Source organism: Hemitrygon akajei, chromosome 3 (assembly GCF_048418815.1).
Source record: "Hemitrygon akajei chromosome 3, sHemAka1.3, whole genome shotgun sequence".
In the NCBI taxonomy this organism is placed as follows: Eukaryota; Metazoa; Chordata; class Chondrichthyes; order Myliobatiformes; family Dasyatidae; genus Hemitrygon; species Hemitrygon akajei.
The window spans coordinates 132,530,996-132,542,769 of NC_133126.1; the positions used below are offsets into that span (position 1 = coordinate 132,530,996).

At 37.6% G+C, this 11,774-nt stretch overlaps 1 protein-coding gene across 3 annotated transcripts in view; it reads left to right on the plus strand.

The window, feature by feature from the left end:
- LOC140725402 (SH2/SH3 adapter protein NCK1-like) overlaps nt 1–11,405 on the plus strand; it is a 208,872-nt gene extending 197,467 nt beyond the window's left edge. For all 3 annotated transcript variants that reach the window (XM_073040825.1, XM_073040824.1, XM_073040826.1), the window contains 2 exons: nt 4,383–5,095; nt 6,207–11,405. In XM_073040825.1, the coding sequence (XP_072896926.1) occupies nt 4,383–5,095; nt 6,207–6,401 (908 nt within the window). In that variant the 3' untranslated portion in view covers nt 6,402–11,405. The remainder of the gene's footprint in view (nt 1–4,382; nt 5,096–6,206) is intronic.
- The last annotated feature ends 369 nt before the right edge of the window (nt 11,406–11,774 follow it).

The window sequence follows — 11,774 nt, forward strand, 5'->3', positions numbered from 1 at the left end:
AACTTTTCAACTTTCGTAGTACCTTGGGGAATCTTTTTAAAATTCTCCGTGTTGCTATGTGTCTCCCACCCGCTCTCCACCCCCCCCCCCCCCCGATTGTCCAGGCAAAGAAAGAAAGATTAAAGAAAAATAGATTATAAAGAAAAAAAATAACAAAATACCCCCCTACTAATGTGAATAAAGAAAAAACACAACATTAGCCCCCTCCGTTGTGCGGGTCATGGCAGTCGCCATGATTACACACGTGAATCCCGTAGCAATCAATCCGAAGCTCCCCTGTAACATAAAAAAATATGAGAAGAAAAATTAATATCACTACTCTCGATTAATATTTCTCAAATTTTTACCTTTCTCCCCCTGTATCATATAATTAAGAATATATTTAAATATTCTTCTGTCCTTAACATCCATCAACTCCATTCACTGTCCCTGTCTTCATCTTTAATCCGTTTCACTTTTAAATCTTTGGCTGTGGTTAGCGAATATTTGGGAGTTCTTGTGCAAATTCTTCCACATCCCGATAATCAGTAAAAAATCTTCTTTTTCCGTCATCCAAAAAAAATTATCAGGGTTGCCGGGTGGCGCAATATAAATTTATAACCCTTTTCCCATAAAACTTTTTCGCTGGGTTAAATTCCTTCTTTATCTTCAAAAGGTCATAACTTATATCAGGATAGAAAAGAACTGTTTTCCCTTCTATCATCAATGGCCCATTTCTCTTTCCGGCACGTTGGGCAGCCGCCTTCAGGATCTTTTCTTTATCTTGATATCTTAAGCATTTTATCAAGATTGATCGTGGGTTTTGATCAACTTGAGGTCTTGATCTTAAAGCTCTGTGAGCCCTTTCAATTTCAATTAACTGGGTTCCTTCTTCCATTTCCAAAATTTCTGGAATCCATTTTTGATAAAAATTTATTGGATCCTCTCCCTCTATACCTTCTTTAAGTCCAACAATCTTTATATTATTTCGTCTGCTAAAATTTTCAAGTACATCCACTTTTTCCAACAACCGTTTTCTTTCTGATGTCCAGGCAGAAATATTATCTTCCATTTTATTCACTCTATCAATGGTGTCTCCCGTTATTTCTTCTGTTTTTAATTTTCTTGTCCATTTTGTCCTGCCTTTTCATCATTTTATCAAACATAATCTTCATATTTTTAATATTTTTTAATTACTTTTAATGCTTTTAATTCATGCATTATTTGCACCAAAGATTTTTTTATGTCTCCAATATCACCTCCAACCTCTTCCTGTTGCTCTTCTTTGTTTGTCTCTTCATCTTCATCTGACTTATCCAGAGAATCTGATTCCACCTCATATTCACTTTCAGTTTCGGTTCCGATCATAGCTGGGCTTTTTAGTTTGGGTTGCTCGTGTTTGCGCATGCCCCTTCCTTCACGCATGCGCAATTCCTGTTGCTCTTTTTTTTTTTTGGAAATGGTTGATGTTGCCGCAGTTTCCTGTTCTGTATCGCCGGAGGTAAAATGCACTTGAGCCCGAGGCTCTTTCATGGCTGCCAGCCTTGATTCTTTTCCAACTTGTGTTGTCTTCAAAGTAGTAGTTTTCTTCTGCTTCTGTTTAGGAGACATATCTTAAGACAATCCTGAGTAGTTTATAAGTAATTTTTAAAAAGTATTCACTAACTTTTCTTCACTTAAACATTGTTTTACTGGTTTTTTATGGGAGAGCTGGATTTCCTCATCTCGATCCCACGTCATCACATGACGTACCCCCCCACAAGTGCATTTAGTGGATTGTAAAGGTAATCACAGATTATGTGCAAAGTAAGTTTATTATCAAAGTCCATAGGTTATGGGAACAATTCAGCAAAGGTGTAAGTGAAGTTATCTCTCCAGGTTCAAGAACATAATGCTTAAGGGGAATATATCTGGTAGCCTCTTGAGGCTCCTGGACCACCTTTCTGACGGCAGTGAGAAGAGAGCATCACCTAGATGGTGGGAGTACTTGGTGAATGCTGCTTTCCTGTGACGGCTCTCCGTATAGATGTGCTCAATGATGGGGAGGGCTGTGCCCTTGATGGACTGGGCCATATCCATTTTCTGGTCAGGGGCATTTGTGTTTCCATACCAGGCTGTGATGCAGCCAGTCTATACTCTCCACCTCTCATTAGTCAAGGTTATAGATGTCATGCCGAATCTTCACAAAGTCTTAAGGAAGTAGAGGTGCTGCTATGCTTTCTTTGTCATGGCAACTTATCTGGTGGACCTGTAACACAAGGAATTTTAAAGTTGCTGAACTTCTCCACCTCAAATCCCTAATGAGGACTGGCTTATGGACCTCCGGTTTCCTCCTGAAGTCAATAATCATCTCCTTGGTCTTGCAGGCATGAGGTAGTTGTAGCACCATACAGCCAGGATTTCAATCTCCCTTCTATATGCTGATTTGTCACCACCTTTGATTCGGCAGTGGAGCTGTGCTTAGCCTCACAGTCATAGTATAAAGTGAGTAGAACAGGGGCTAAGCACACAGCCTTGTGCTCCTGTGTTGAGGGAGATGTTGCTAATCTGAGCTGACTGGGGTCTGCAAGTGCGGAAATCAAGAATCCAGTTGCACAAGGAGGTATTGAGGTCTATGACTTGAAGCTTATTGATTAGTTTTGAGGGGATGATGGAATTGAATGCTGAGCTGTAGTCAAAGAAGAGCAAGCATCCTGGTGTATGCATCTTTGCTGTCCAGGTGTTCTGGGATTAAGTGAAAAGCCACTGATAAAGCATCTGCTGTGGACCTTTTGTGAGGGTAGGCAAACAAGAGTGGATCCAAGTTGCTTCTTGGGCAGGAGTTGATAGGCTGAACTGATTGTCAGGTGTGTTATATCATTGCAAGTAAATTGGGCTACATCTATCCATTATTTAAGCATGAATTTGATAAGACTATACAATATATTGTTAAAAACAAGAATTCACAAGTTGTTGAGTTATCCTGCTCCTCCAGAAACTTATTATTTTCTAATAGACTTAAGAGTTGAAGTACATGGGAAGACCTGCAACTACTGTCCTTGAGTGGTAATTTGATTCCAAATATGCCAGGAGAAGAACGGGTTTTTAAAAATATTTTAGTTCAAGTGAAGTCATAATAGCTATCAGTCAGGTTTTCTGGCCCTAAAGTTAACATTTACAAGTCTTGAGTTATCTCCCAATTTTAATTATTTTTAATCATGTTTTTAAAATTTCCATTTATTTTTTACACACTGTTTAGAATTGAATTTACTCATTCAATCTATTTCAGTCTGTTCTGCCCATTAATGATTACTAATCAGTTACGAATATAACTGCATCTCTAGATCCCATGTACAAAGAGTAATTTTGTTTTACATTATTTCTGATTCTGTTCAAAGCATTCTAGGATTTTATAATTTGAAAGTGGGTATTATTTTTGATTTCAAGTTTATTGTCATTCAGCCGTACACATGTATAGTGCCAAACGAGACAATGGTCCTCCAGACCAAGGTGCAGGATGCAGTACGTATAGCTGACACACAAAGTAATATTACCACATATTAACACATAATAAGGTGCATATATGAGAAGTAAACGGTATAACGTTACTGGTGCTTCATGTGTGATGAGACTTGGGTGGTGGCAGAGAGTTCATTAGTATTACAGCCTGGGGGAAGAAGCTGTTAACCACCCTAACAGTTCTTATCCTAATGCTATGGTACCTCCTGCCTGATGGTAAACAAGTATTTACGTCAGTGCAGTTTAGCATGTATAATGTGAACAGGTAACTTAATTGCTAATCTAACATTGTTTGAAAGTCGCTTCCACAGTACCGGTTAATGAGGTATGTGGTTCCCTTCCCATTGGTTAGCACCAGTGCCCTGTGTCACAAGTTTCTGGTCCCAGGCCGCGTGCTGTGATACCTGTTACTGATTTCCGGTCATCGGGTGTCTAAAGATGAACACACGTGTGCGATCGCTCTTTTTGACCCTTGAGCTTGCTGCGGGCTGTGATCCGCGGGTCGCGCTGGAGGTGTGGAAGGTGTGTTACAGTTAATAGGGGGAGGGGCTCATGTTTTGGATTTACACCTAGTCAAGTAATGTTTATTGCTTGTTTAATCCTGTGTAACATGGACTGATTTAACAGGGGTTTTGAATGTTTACTGTTGTAATTTCTGTAGTTTGGGTGACATGGATGAGTACTTGTTCACTTCCATTGAGTGGAGGGTTTCATTACTTGTGAATAAACAGTTACTAAACATACTGTACATGCTGTTTCACTCACTGACACTGTGAAGCTGTTTCCAAACATGTCTCCATAGAATACTCATGAGTCACCATTGCTTCATACTCGTGTTTGATATACTATGCGTGATTTTATTCTCAGATTTGGTGCAATAATACACTCTCTCCTTTGTTTTAAAGGAATTGGAAAGGTGAAACGGAAACCAAGCATTCGAGACACGGCATCCAATGCAGACAATGATGGTTATGCTGACAATGGTGAACGTCTGTATGACTTGAATGCTCCTGCTTATGTGAAATTTAACTACACAGCAGAGAGAGATGATGAGCTTTCGTTGGTTAAAGGGACCAAAGTTACTGTCATGGAAAAATGCAGCGATGGATGGTGGAGGGGTAGTTATAATGGACAAACTGGTTGGTTTCCTTCAAATTATGTTATGGAGGAACCAGAGGGGACTACTGTAGAACCTGTCAGCTCATTATCAGAGAGACTAGCAGTTGTGATGAATGCACACAATGCTAAAGTACTGCATGTTGTGCAGGCTTTGTACCCATTCAGTTCTTCAAATGAGGAGGAGCTTAATTTTGAGAAGGGCGAGGTGATGGATGTTATTGAGAAACCAGAAAATGACCCAGAATGGTGGAAATGCCGGAAAGCTGACGGGCAAGTAGGGCTGGTACCCAAGAACTATGTGAATACCATACCGACATCACCACCAACCAATAGTATTGGTCCAACGCCACCTCGATGTGATTATATAGGAGTAGCAACCACTGGCAAGTTTGCTGGTAGTCCATGGTATTATGGAAAGATTACAAGGCACCAAGGAGAAATGGCTCTGAATGAAAGAGGGGTTGATGGAGATTTCATAATTCGAGACAGCGAGTCATCGGTAAGTAACAGATTAGTTATTTTTAAAATTCTGATCTTTTACTAATCATATTCTAATAATCCTTACTGAGGATTTGTAGCTTCTGTTGCTACATAATCGTTTTTGGGTTTTGATGTCAAATTGGTTACAAAAGAGAAATGACATTTCATTGTGGTATAAATTGGTACCCAGATTTGTTACTGCTGGTTGTATCTAGATTTATTGGAATTTTACTGGCTTACGTTAAAATATTAGTGTGCAGAATATAGTTTGCAGCTCCAGCTGCAACAGCCAGGATTTCCAGCTTGGCACCAATTTCAATTCCACTTCCAACTCCCATGCTGACATGTCTGTCATTGCTCCTTTATTGCCAGATGCAAGTTGGAGGAGCAACACTTCATAGTAGTCGCCAAACTTGACAGCATTGTCACTGATTTCATCAACTTCATGTAACCACCTATTTTCCTTTCTTCCCCACCCCCCCAGCTTTGTTATCCCTCATTCATGTGGCCTCTTCACCCCGTCTTTTCTCCTTTCCCATTCTAAAATCCTGCCCTTCACCTCCCCCTGGTTCCCCACCTCATTGTCTTTATTCCATAGCCTACTGTTCTCTCATCGCCCAGCTTATCACCTCATTCCCTTTCACATCCCTCCCCCACTACCCCTCACCTGGATTCACCTATTAGCTGTCTGTGTTCCAAACCTTCGCCCACATTTTCATTGTGTTTGCCCTTTTTTCCAGTCCTGATGAAGGGTGTAGGCACCTCCATAGAGACTGGCTGACCTAATGAGTTCCTCCAATATTGGAATTCGAGCATCCTTTTCCCATTCCCATCTTGGGAATATATTTGAAATAATATTGGCACTTTTTGATTCCTCTCCATGAATTGAACCATGACAACAAATCTTTATAATTTGGGGTAGGAATGTTAAACGTTTGTTTTTAAGGTATGCAGCCATCAATGAAAATAAGAATTTGGATTGTGGTTATTGTTGAATTTTATTTCCTCTCATTTATTATCTGGTGATACTTAGGTTTGATTACATTTGCAATGTGTAACATAAGATGGGACCCAATTATCAGAACATGTTTTTAAAGGACTAATCAAGTTTGCTTTCACTTCTTTCACAGCCAAATGATTTTTCTGTGTCCTTGAAGGCTCAAAATAAAAATAAGCACTTCAAGGTACAATTGAAGCAAGGCCTCTACTGCATTGGACAACGAAAATTTGACAGCATGGAAGATTTAGTGGAACATTACAAAAAGGCGCCAATTTTCACAAGTGAACATGGCGAGAAATTGTTTTTGGTGAAACCTTTATCTTAATGGAGGGGAGAAAGATCCACTGAACTGGATTGTTCCTAACAATTAAAAATAAACAGCGGAGAAAAGGAAGAATGATCATGATTTGCGACTTAATGGCGGTAATGACGTAAAAGAACAGATCAACTTTTAACTTTTCAGTTTGAACTATTGTCCTAGTTGGATTGTACTGCTGTTTAATTTTCAATAGCTTTTCTTGTTTGTAAAAAGAATTTTTGTGCCTTGCTTTGGTAGAGCTCCTCATTGTGAATATACTATCAACAGTTGTTTCTAATTTTTCCAATCATCTTAACCCTTTTTTTATATTCCACCTTCTAAATGCCAGGAATGTGTTTCATTCTCATTGCAGATCTTTGATTATTTCTGTGCTTTAAGAACCTTGTTGAGTAGATTGTAATTTGAGAGATGTGATGTTTTGTGCATGATGAAATTGGAATACTCAATTGCCCCTTTCTCAATTATTTACAGAAAATATCAATCAGCTTTGGTTTAATTTGGTTGGAATTCTTTTGGGTGCAAGTTGCATCAGAATAAAGCTAAAATGTGGACGTACCAGATTCTGCCTTACAATATTTCAAGCCAAAGGCTGTGTTTAACTGTTGTAATAAAGTTGCAGCTGGATTGCACTTTGGTAGATCATGCAATGTCCTGCAACTTCAACAATACCTTTTAAAACTTTAATAATCATTTTAGTTCTCTTTAACTCCCAGATTATTTGTAAACAGAACTGCTTTGAATTGTTCAACTAGAGTTGATAACTTTAAAATAAAGTCTGTTGCATTTGTACTTGTTCATATTAAGGATACACTATATATTATGCTCTTAATTTTGTCATGCAGTTGTAAAGAATAATGCCATTTAACAGATATTGTGCTGTCACTGATTGTATCAATTTTTGTTTGACACGAGTCAGTGGATTTGCATAAACGTAGACCCCAGCACCTATAATTGTATATACTGTAGGCCACTATATGTAGTGCATCCTGGTCAATGAAAGTGAGCTGTTGTATTGTGGGGAGGAGAGTTACACAGTCAATTACTCAGACATGAATATGATAACACATAACTTGTGTACTACACACATCACTTTATAGCATCACTAGAAAAGAATTGTCTGAGTGTCAGGAATTTGAATGATATTATTTATCTTTAATTTATATTTCAAACTCACCCCATGGTTATCACCTCATTGAAAGCAGTAGTATGTATTTGTACTGTTTTACAATGTTATTAATACCAGAAATTGTACCCAAGGGTCCAGGAGAAAAATGTTGTACTTTGTCTTGTGTAAGTTAAAGACCAGTGATTAGAATCTTGTTGGAACTACAGGTGAATAGAAATGATACTGCAGCAAGTGCTGACACTAATTTTGAATGCAGTGGGTCACTGAAAAGAGAAGTGATATTGCAGTAGGTAATTCAAGGAAACCCATGAAGAGAATTGTTGGATCATATTTTTATATATTGAATTTTAGGCAATTCAAGGGTTTCTGAGCCCTGGTCTTTTGATGTTCATTATCGTTGTAATCCTTTAGAAAAAAATTGAATACAAAAACCATTCACATATTGTTCCTAATCCAATTTTTTTGTATTGAAATTGCTTTATCATATGCATATATCCCCCTTTTAAATGTTGAAAATAACTGTTATGAAAGCATAAGATACTGTGAAGTCAAATTTTTTTGCTGTACGGTGCAGCAAATATCCTACATGCTTTTAGCAGCTTATTTCAAAGTATGATTCTTCACTTATTATAAAATCCAATAAAGTTTGTAAATCATCTCCTAATATTATTGTTGCAGATACTTTCCTGAATTTAGCAGCTTGAACTTTGTAATGCCATGCCATTACATAACTGAAAACATCAGGTGAATTGAGCACATGGAATTTTTTATGAAAATGTGACTGGATGACAACATCTATGGTTATTAGGCTCTTGAGGGAGCAATAATAGAAAATGTTAAGCAGTAGCTCTTGGTTAAGGAATGGTTGGATAGTAGCTCTTGATGGGAAGGAATTGTATGTTAGAATAAATGTGGTTCTCTAGGTTAAATTAAGAATCAAAGACAGTAACATTGTTGAAAAATATGCTGCAAAATTGTAAGCTAACCAAGTGAAAGAGAGATGCTCTTCCCAAGAGGTGCATGTAGCTTGGGATACAGTCAGTATTAAAGGTGTAGGGTGTGCAATTCCCAAATTGGAATGACGGTGGATTTTTTTAAACCAGTATATAACAAGAGGTGGAGAATTTTCTTCATTTAGTTTTGGAACAGAAAGTTGGATAAGTGGGAGGAGGGCTAAGGGGAACATAATTGTTTAGTGATCTTATTTCCTGACATTTAATGTAAAAAGGGCAAAGAAAAAGGTCCCAAAATTGAGGTCTGCTTTGCTTTATTTAGAAATGACTCGGTACAGATGGACTGCAAATAGTTTTGTGAAGTTAAGTTGGTGTCAGGTAAATTGGAGACATTAAGAGAACATTTCATGTTAATGTTTCCACAAAGTAACAGTGGAAATAACTGTTATGAAAGCATAAGATACTATGAAGCCAAATTTTTTTGCACAGTTTTTTGCCCTGCACAAAGTAACAGATCTAAGCTGCATAGGATAAGAGATAAAAGAGAAAGCACATTTAGACATCAAGCACTCTATATCAGAAAGTCTACAAGAGTATACAAGGTGTAAGAATGAAACTAAAAATGAAGTTAGTAGTTTGAAGAACATTGGGGAAATGACTGATAGCAACCCCATTTGCTTTTTTGAAGGAACTGCCGCAGATTTAATGTGGCACAGTTGCAAGAAAACATTTGTGAATACTTTGTAATTACCTGTATTGTATTTCTGCATTAATTACTCATAAAATGTGGACTGATCTTCATCTCTGTCACAATAATTGACAAACACAATCTACCTAAACTTACAACACACAAACAATTGTATTACTTCTCATCAATACTGAATACACTATTTAAATAAATGTAGTCTATGTTCAAAATTATGTAAACCTCTGGGGTAATGCCTTCTACAAAAACTTTTTGGAGTCAGGTGTTCCAATCAATGTGTTGAGATTGGAGGTGTGAGTTGCAGAGGAGCCCTGCCCTAGAAAATAGATGCAACATCTGGTTATGGACTGAGCCTGCTTTTCTAAAGAAAAATCTATTTATGTGAACCATGGCTCGATCAAAACAACTTTCATTGGACCTTAGAAGAAGAACTGTAGAGGTGCATGGAGCTGGAAAAGGTGTCATTTCTAAAGACATGAGTGTTCATCAGTTCACAGTAAGAGAATTTGTCTACAAAGGAAGGAAATTCAGTGCTGTTGCTACTCTCCCCAGGAGTGGGCATCCTGCAAGGATCATGCCAAGAGCACAATGTGCAATGCTGAAGGAGGTGAGAAAGAACCCAAGAGTAAAAGCAAAAGATCTGCAGAAATCTCTAGAACTTGCTAAAATCATGTGCCCCTATTAGAAAAATAGAAAACAAGAATGTTCATGGAAGGACACCAGAGGGAAAACCACCGCTCTCCAAAAACAAAATTGCAGCATGTCTCAAGTTTGCAAAAGACCACCTGGATGTTTCACAATGTTTTTGGGACAATGTTGTGTGGACAGATAGACAGAAGTTGAACTTTTTGGTAAAAGTGCACACTGGTATGTTCGGAAGAAAAAGTGCACTGCATAACAACACCAAAACTTCATCTCAACTGTGAAGCATAGTGGAAGCATCATGGCTTGGGGGTTGATTTGGACGATGTAATAAGACAATGATCTAAACCACAAGTGTAAATCAACAGAATAGTTTTTAAAATGAAGAAAATTTATGTTTTGGAACGGCCAAGTCAGAAGCCAGATTTTAATCCAATTTAGACCTGAAGAGGGTTGTTCATGCAAAGTATCCCTGAAATATTGATGAACTGAAATAGTTTTGTATGGCAGAATGGTCTAAAATTCCTCCTTCCTGATAAAGGAGCTTCTACCAGTTATTAAATACAAGGGTTCATATACTTTTTCCAGCCTGGACTGTGAATGATTAAGCAATGTGTTTAATAAAGACATGAAAAGTACAAATTACTTAACTGTTACAGTGACTTAGATGATCAGACCACATTTCAATGCATAAAACCAGGTAATTTTTAAAGGGTCCACAAAATTTTTCTTGTCACTGTAAATGGTTTTGTGCCCAATTTGTTTGGTATCTCTGCTCATTAAAGAAACATATTTTGAAATATCTGAACTCAAAATTTCAATGTTGATAACAGATTAAATCTATATATGCCCATCCAGGCTCTGCACGTAGATTGGAACATGTGTGCTTATAATGTTTACAGCATTCCCTAAGCATAAGTTATATTTGCACCAAGCCATTCTTATTGTTCTCGATACTACATGGTTTATCTCTGATGGCAGGAAACAGCTTGGAAACAGACACATTCAACAAACACTTCACCCAATATTAATTTGGTCAAGCTTCAGAGAAATTAAATAACCATCTATGCTTAAATAACAGAATCAATCTCAATCCATCTGTTTACCACATTAATTGATAAAAGGCAGTGGCTCCCTCATTGAAAAAGGGATAACCACCAAGTATCCTCATGTCAGAATTCTGCATGCAGATCGGAATTGTTAAGTCTGTTATTGAATTGACTTCTGTAAATTCTGAAAGAGGTAGCTAAAGAGATTAAGGAGGCATTAATCGTTATCTTTCAAGAATCACTAGCTTCTGGAATGTTTCCAGGGGACTGGAAATTTGCAAATTTTACATTCTTTAAGAAGGGAGGAGGCAGAAGACAGACATAATTCTGCTCCCGTCTTTTTGTCTAATATGCATAATATGTTTATAGATCATTATAATTTGGAACTATTGATAAGTCGTGAAGAAAAAAAATTGGAAGTCGCTGATTTTTCTCGGCAAGAATGTTAATCAAAAATTGACTTTTTTTCCTGTATTTTCAGTTCTTACTTCAAAGTTCAAAGTAATTTATTATTAAAGTACTTATGTCACCATATACTACCCTGAGATTCATTTTCTTGTTGGCATTCACAGCTAATACAAAAAACACAACAGAATCAGTGAACAAATGCACACAACAACCCAAGTGCGACAGAGGACAAAATGTGCAAATACAAGAAATTATAATAAAAATAAATGAGCAATAAATTAGAGAACATGAGATTGTATAGGCCTTGAAAGTGAATGTGTCGGTTGTGGTATCAGTTCAGTGTTGTGTGAAGTTATCTCCTCTGGTTCAAGAACCTGATGGCTGACAGATAATAACTGCTGCTGAACTTGGTAGTGGGAGTTCCTTCCTGATAGCAGCAGTGAGAAGAGAGCATTGCCTGGATGGTGGGGGTTGCTAACGATGACTGCTGCTTTC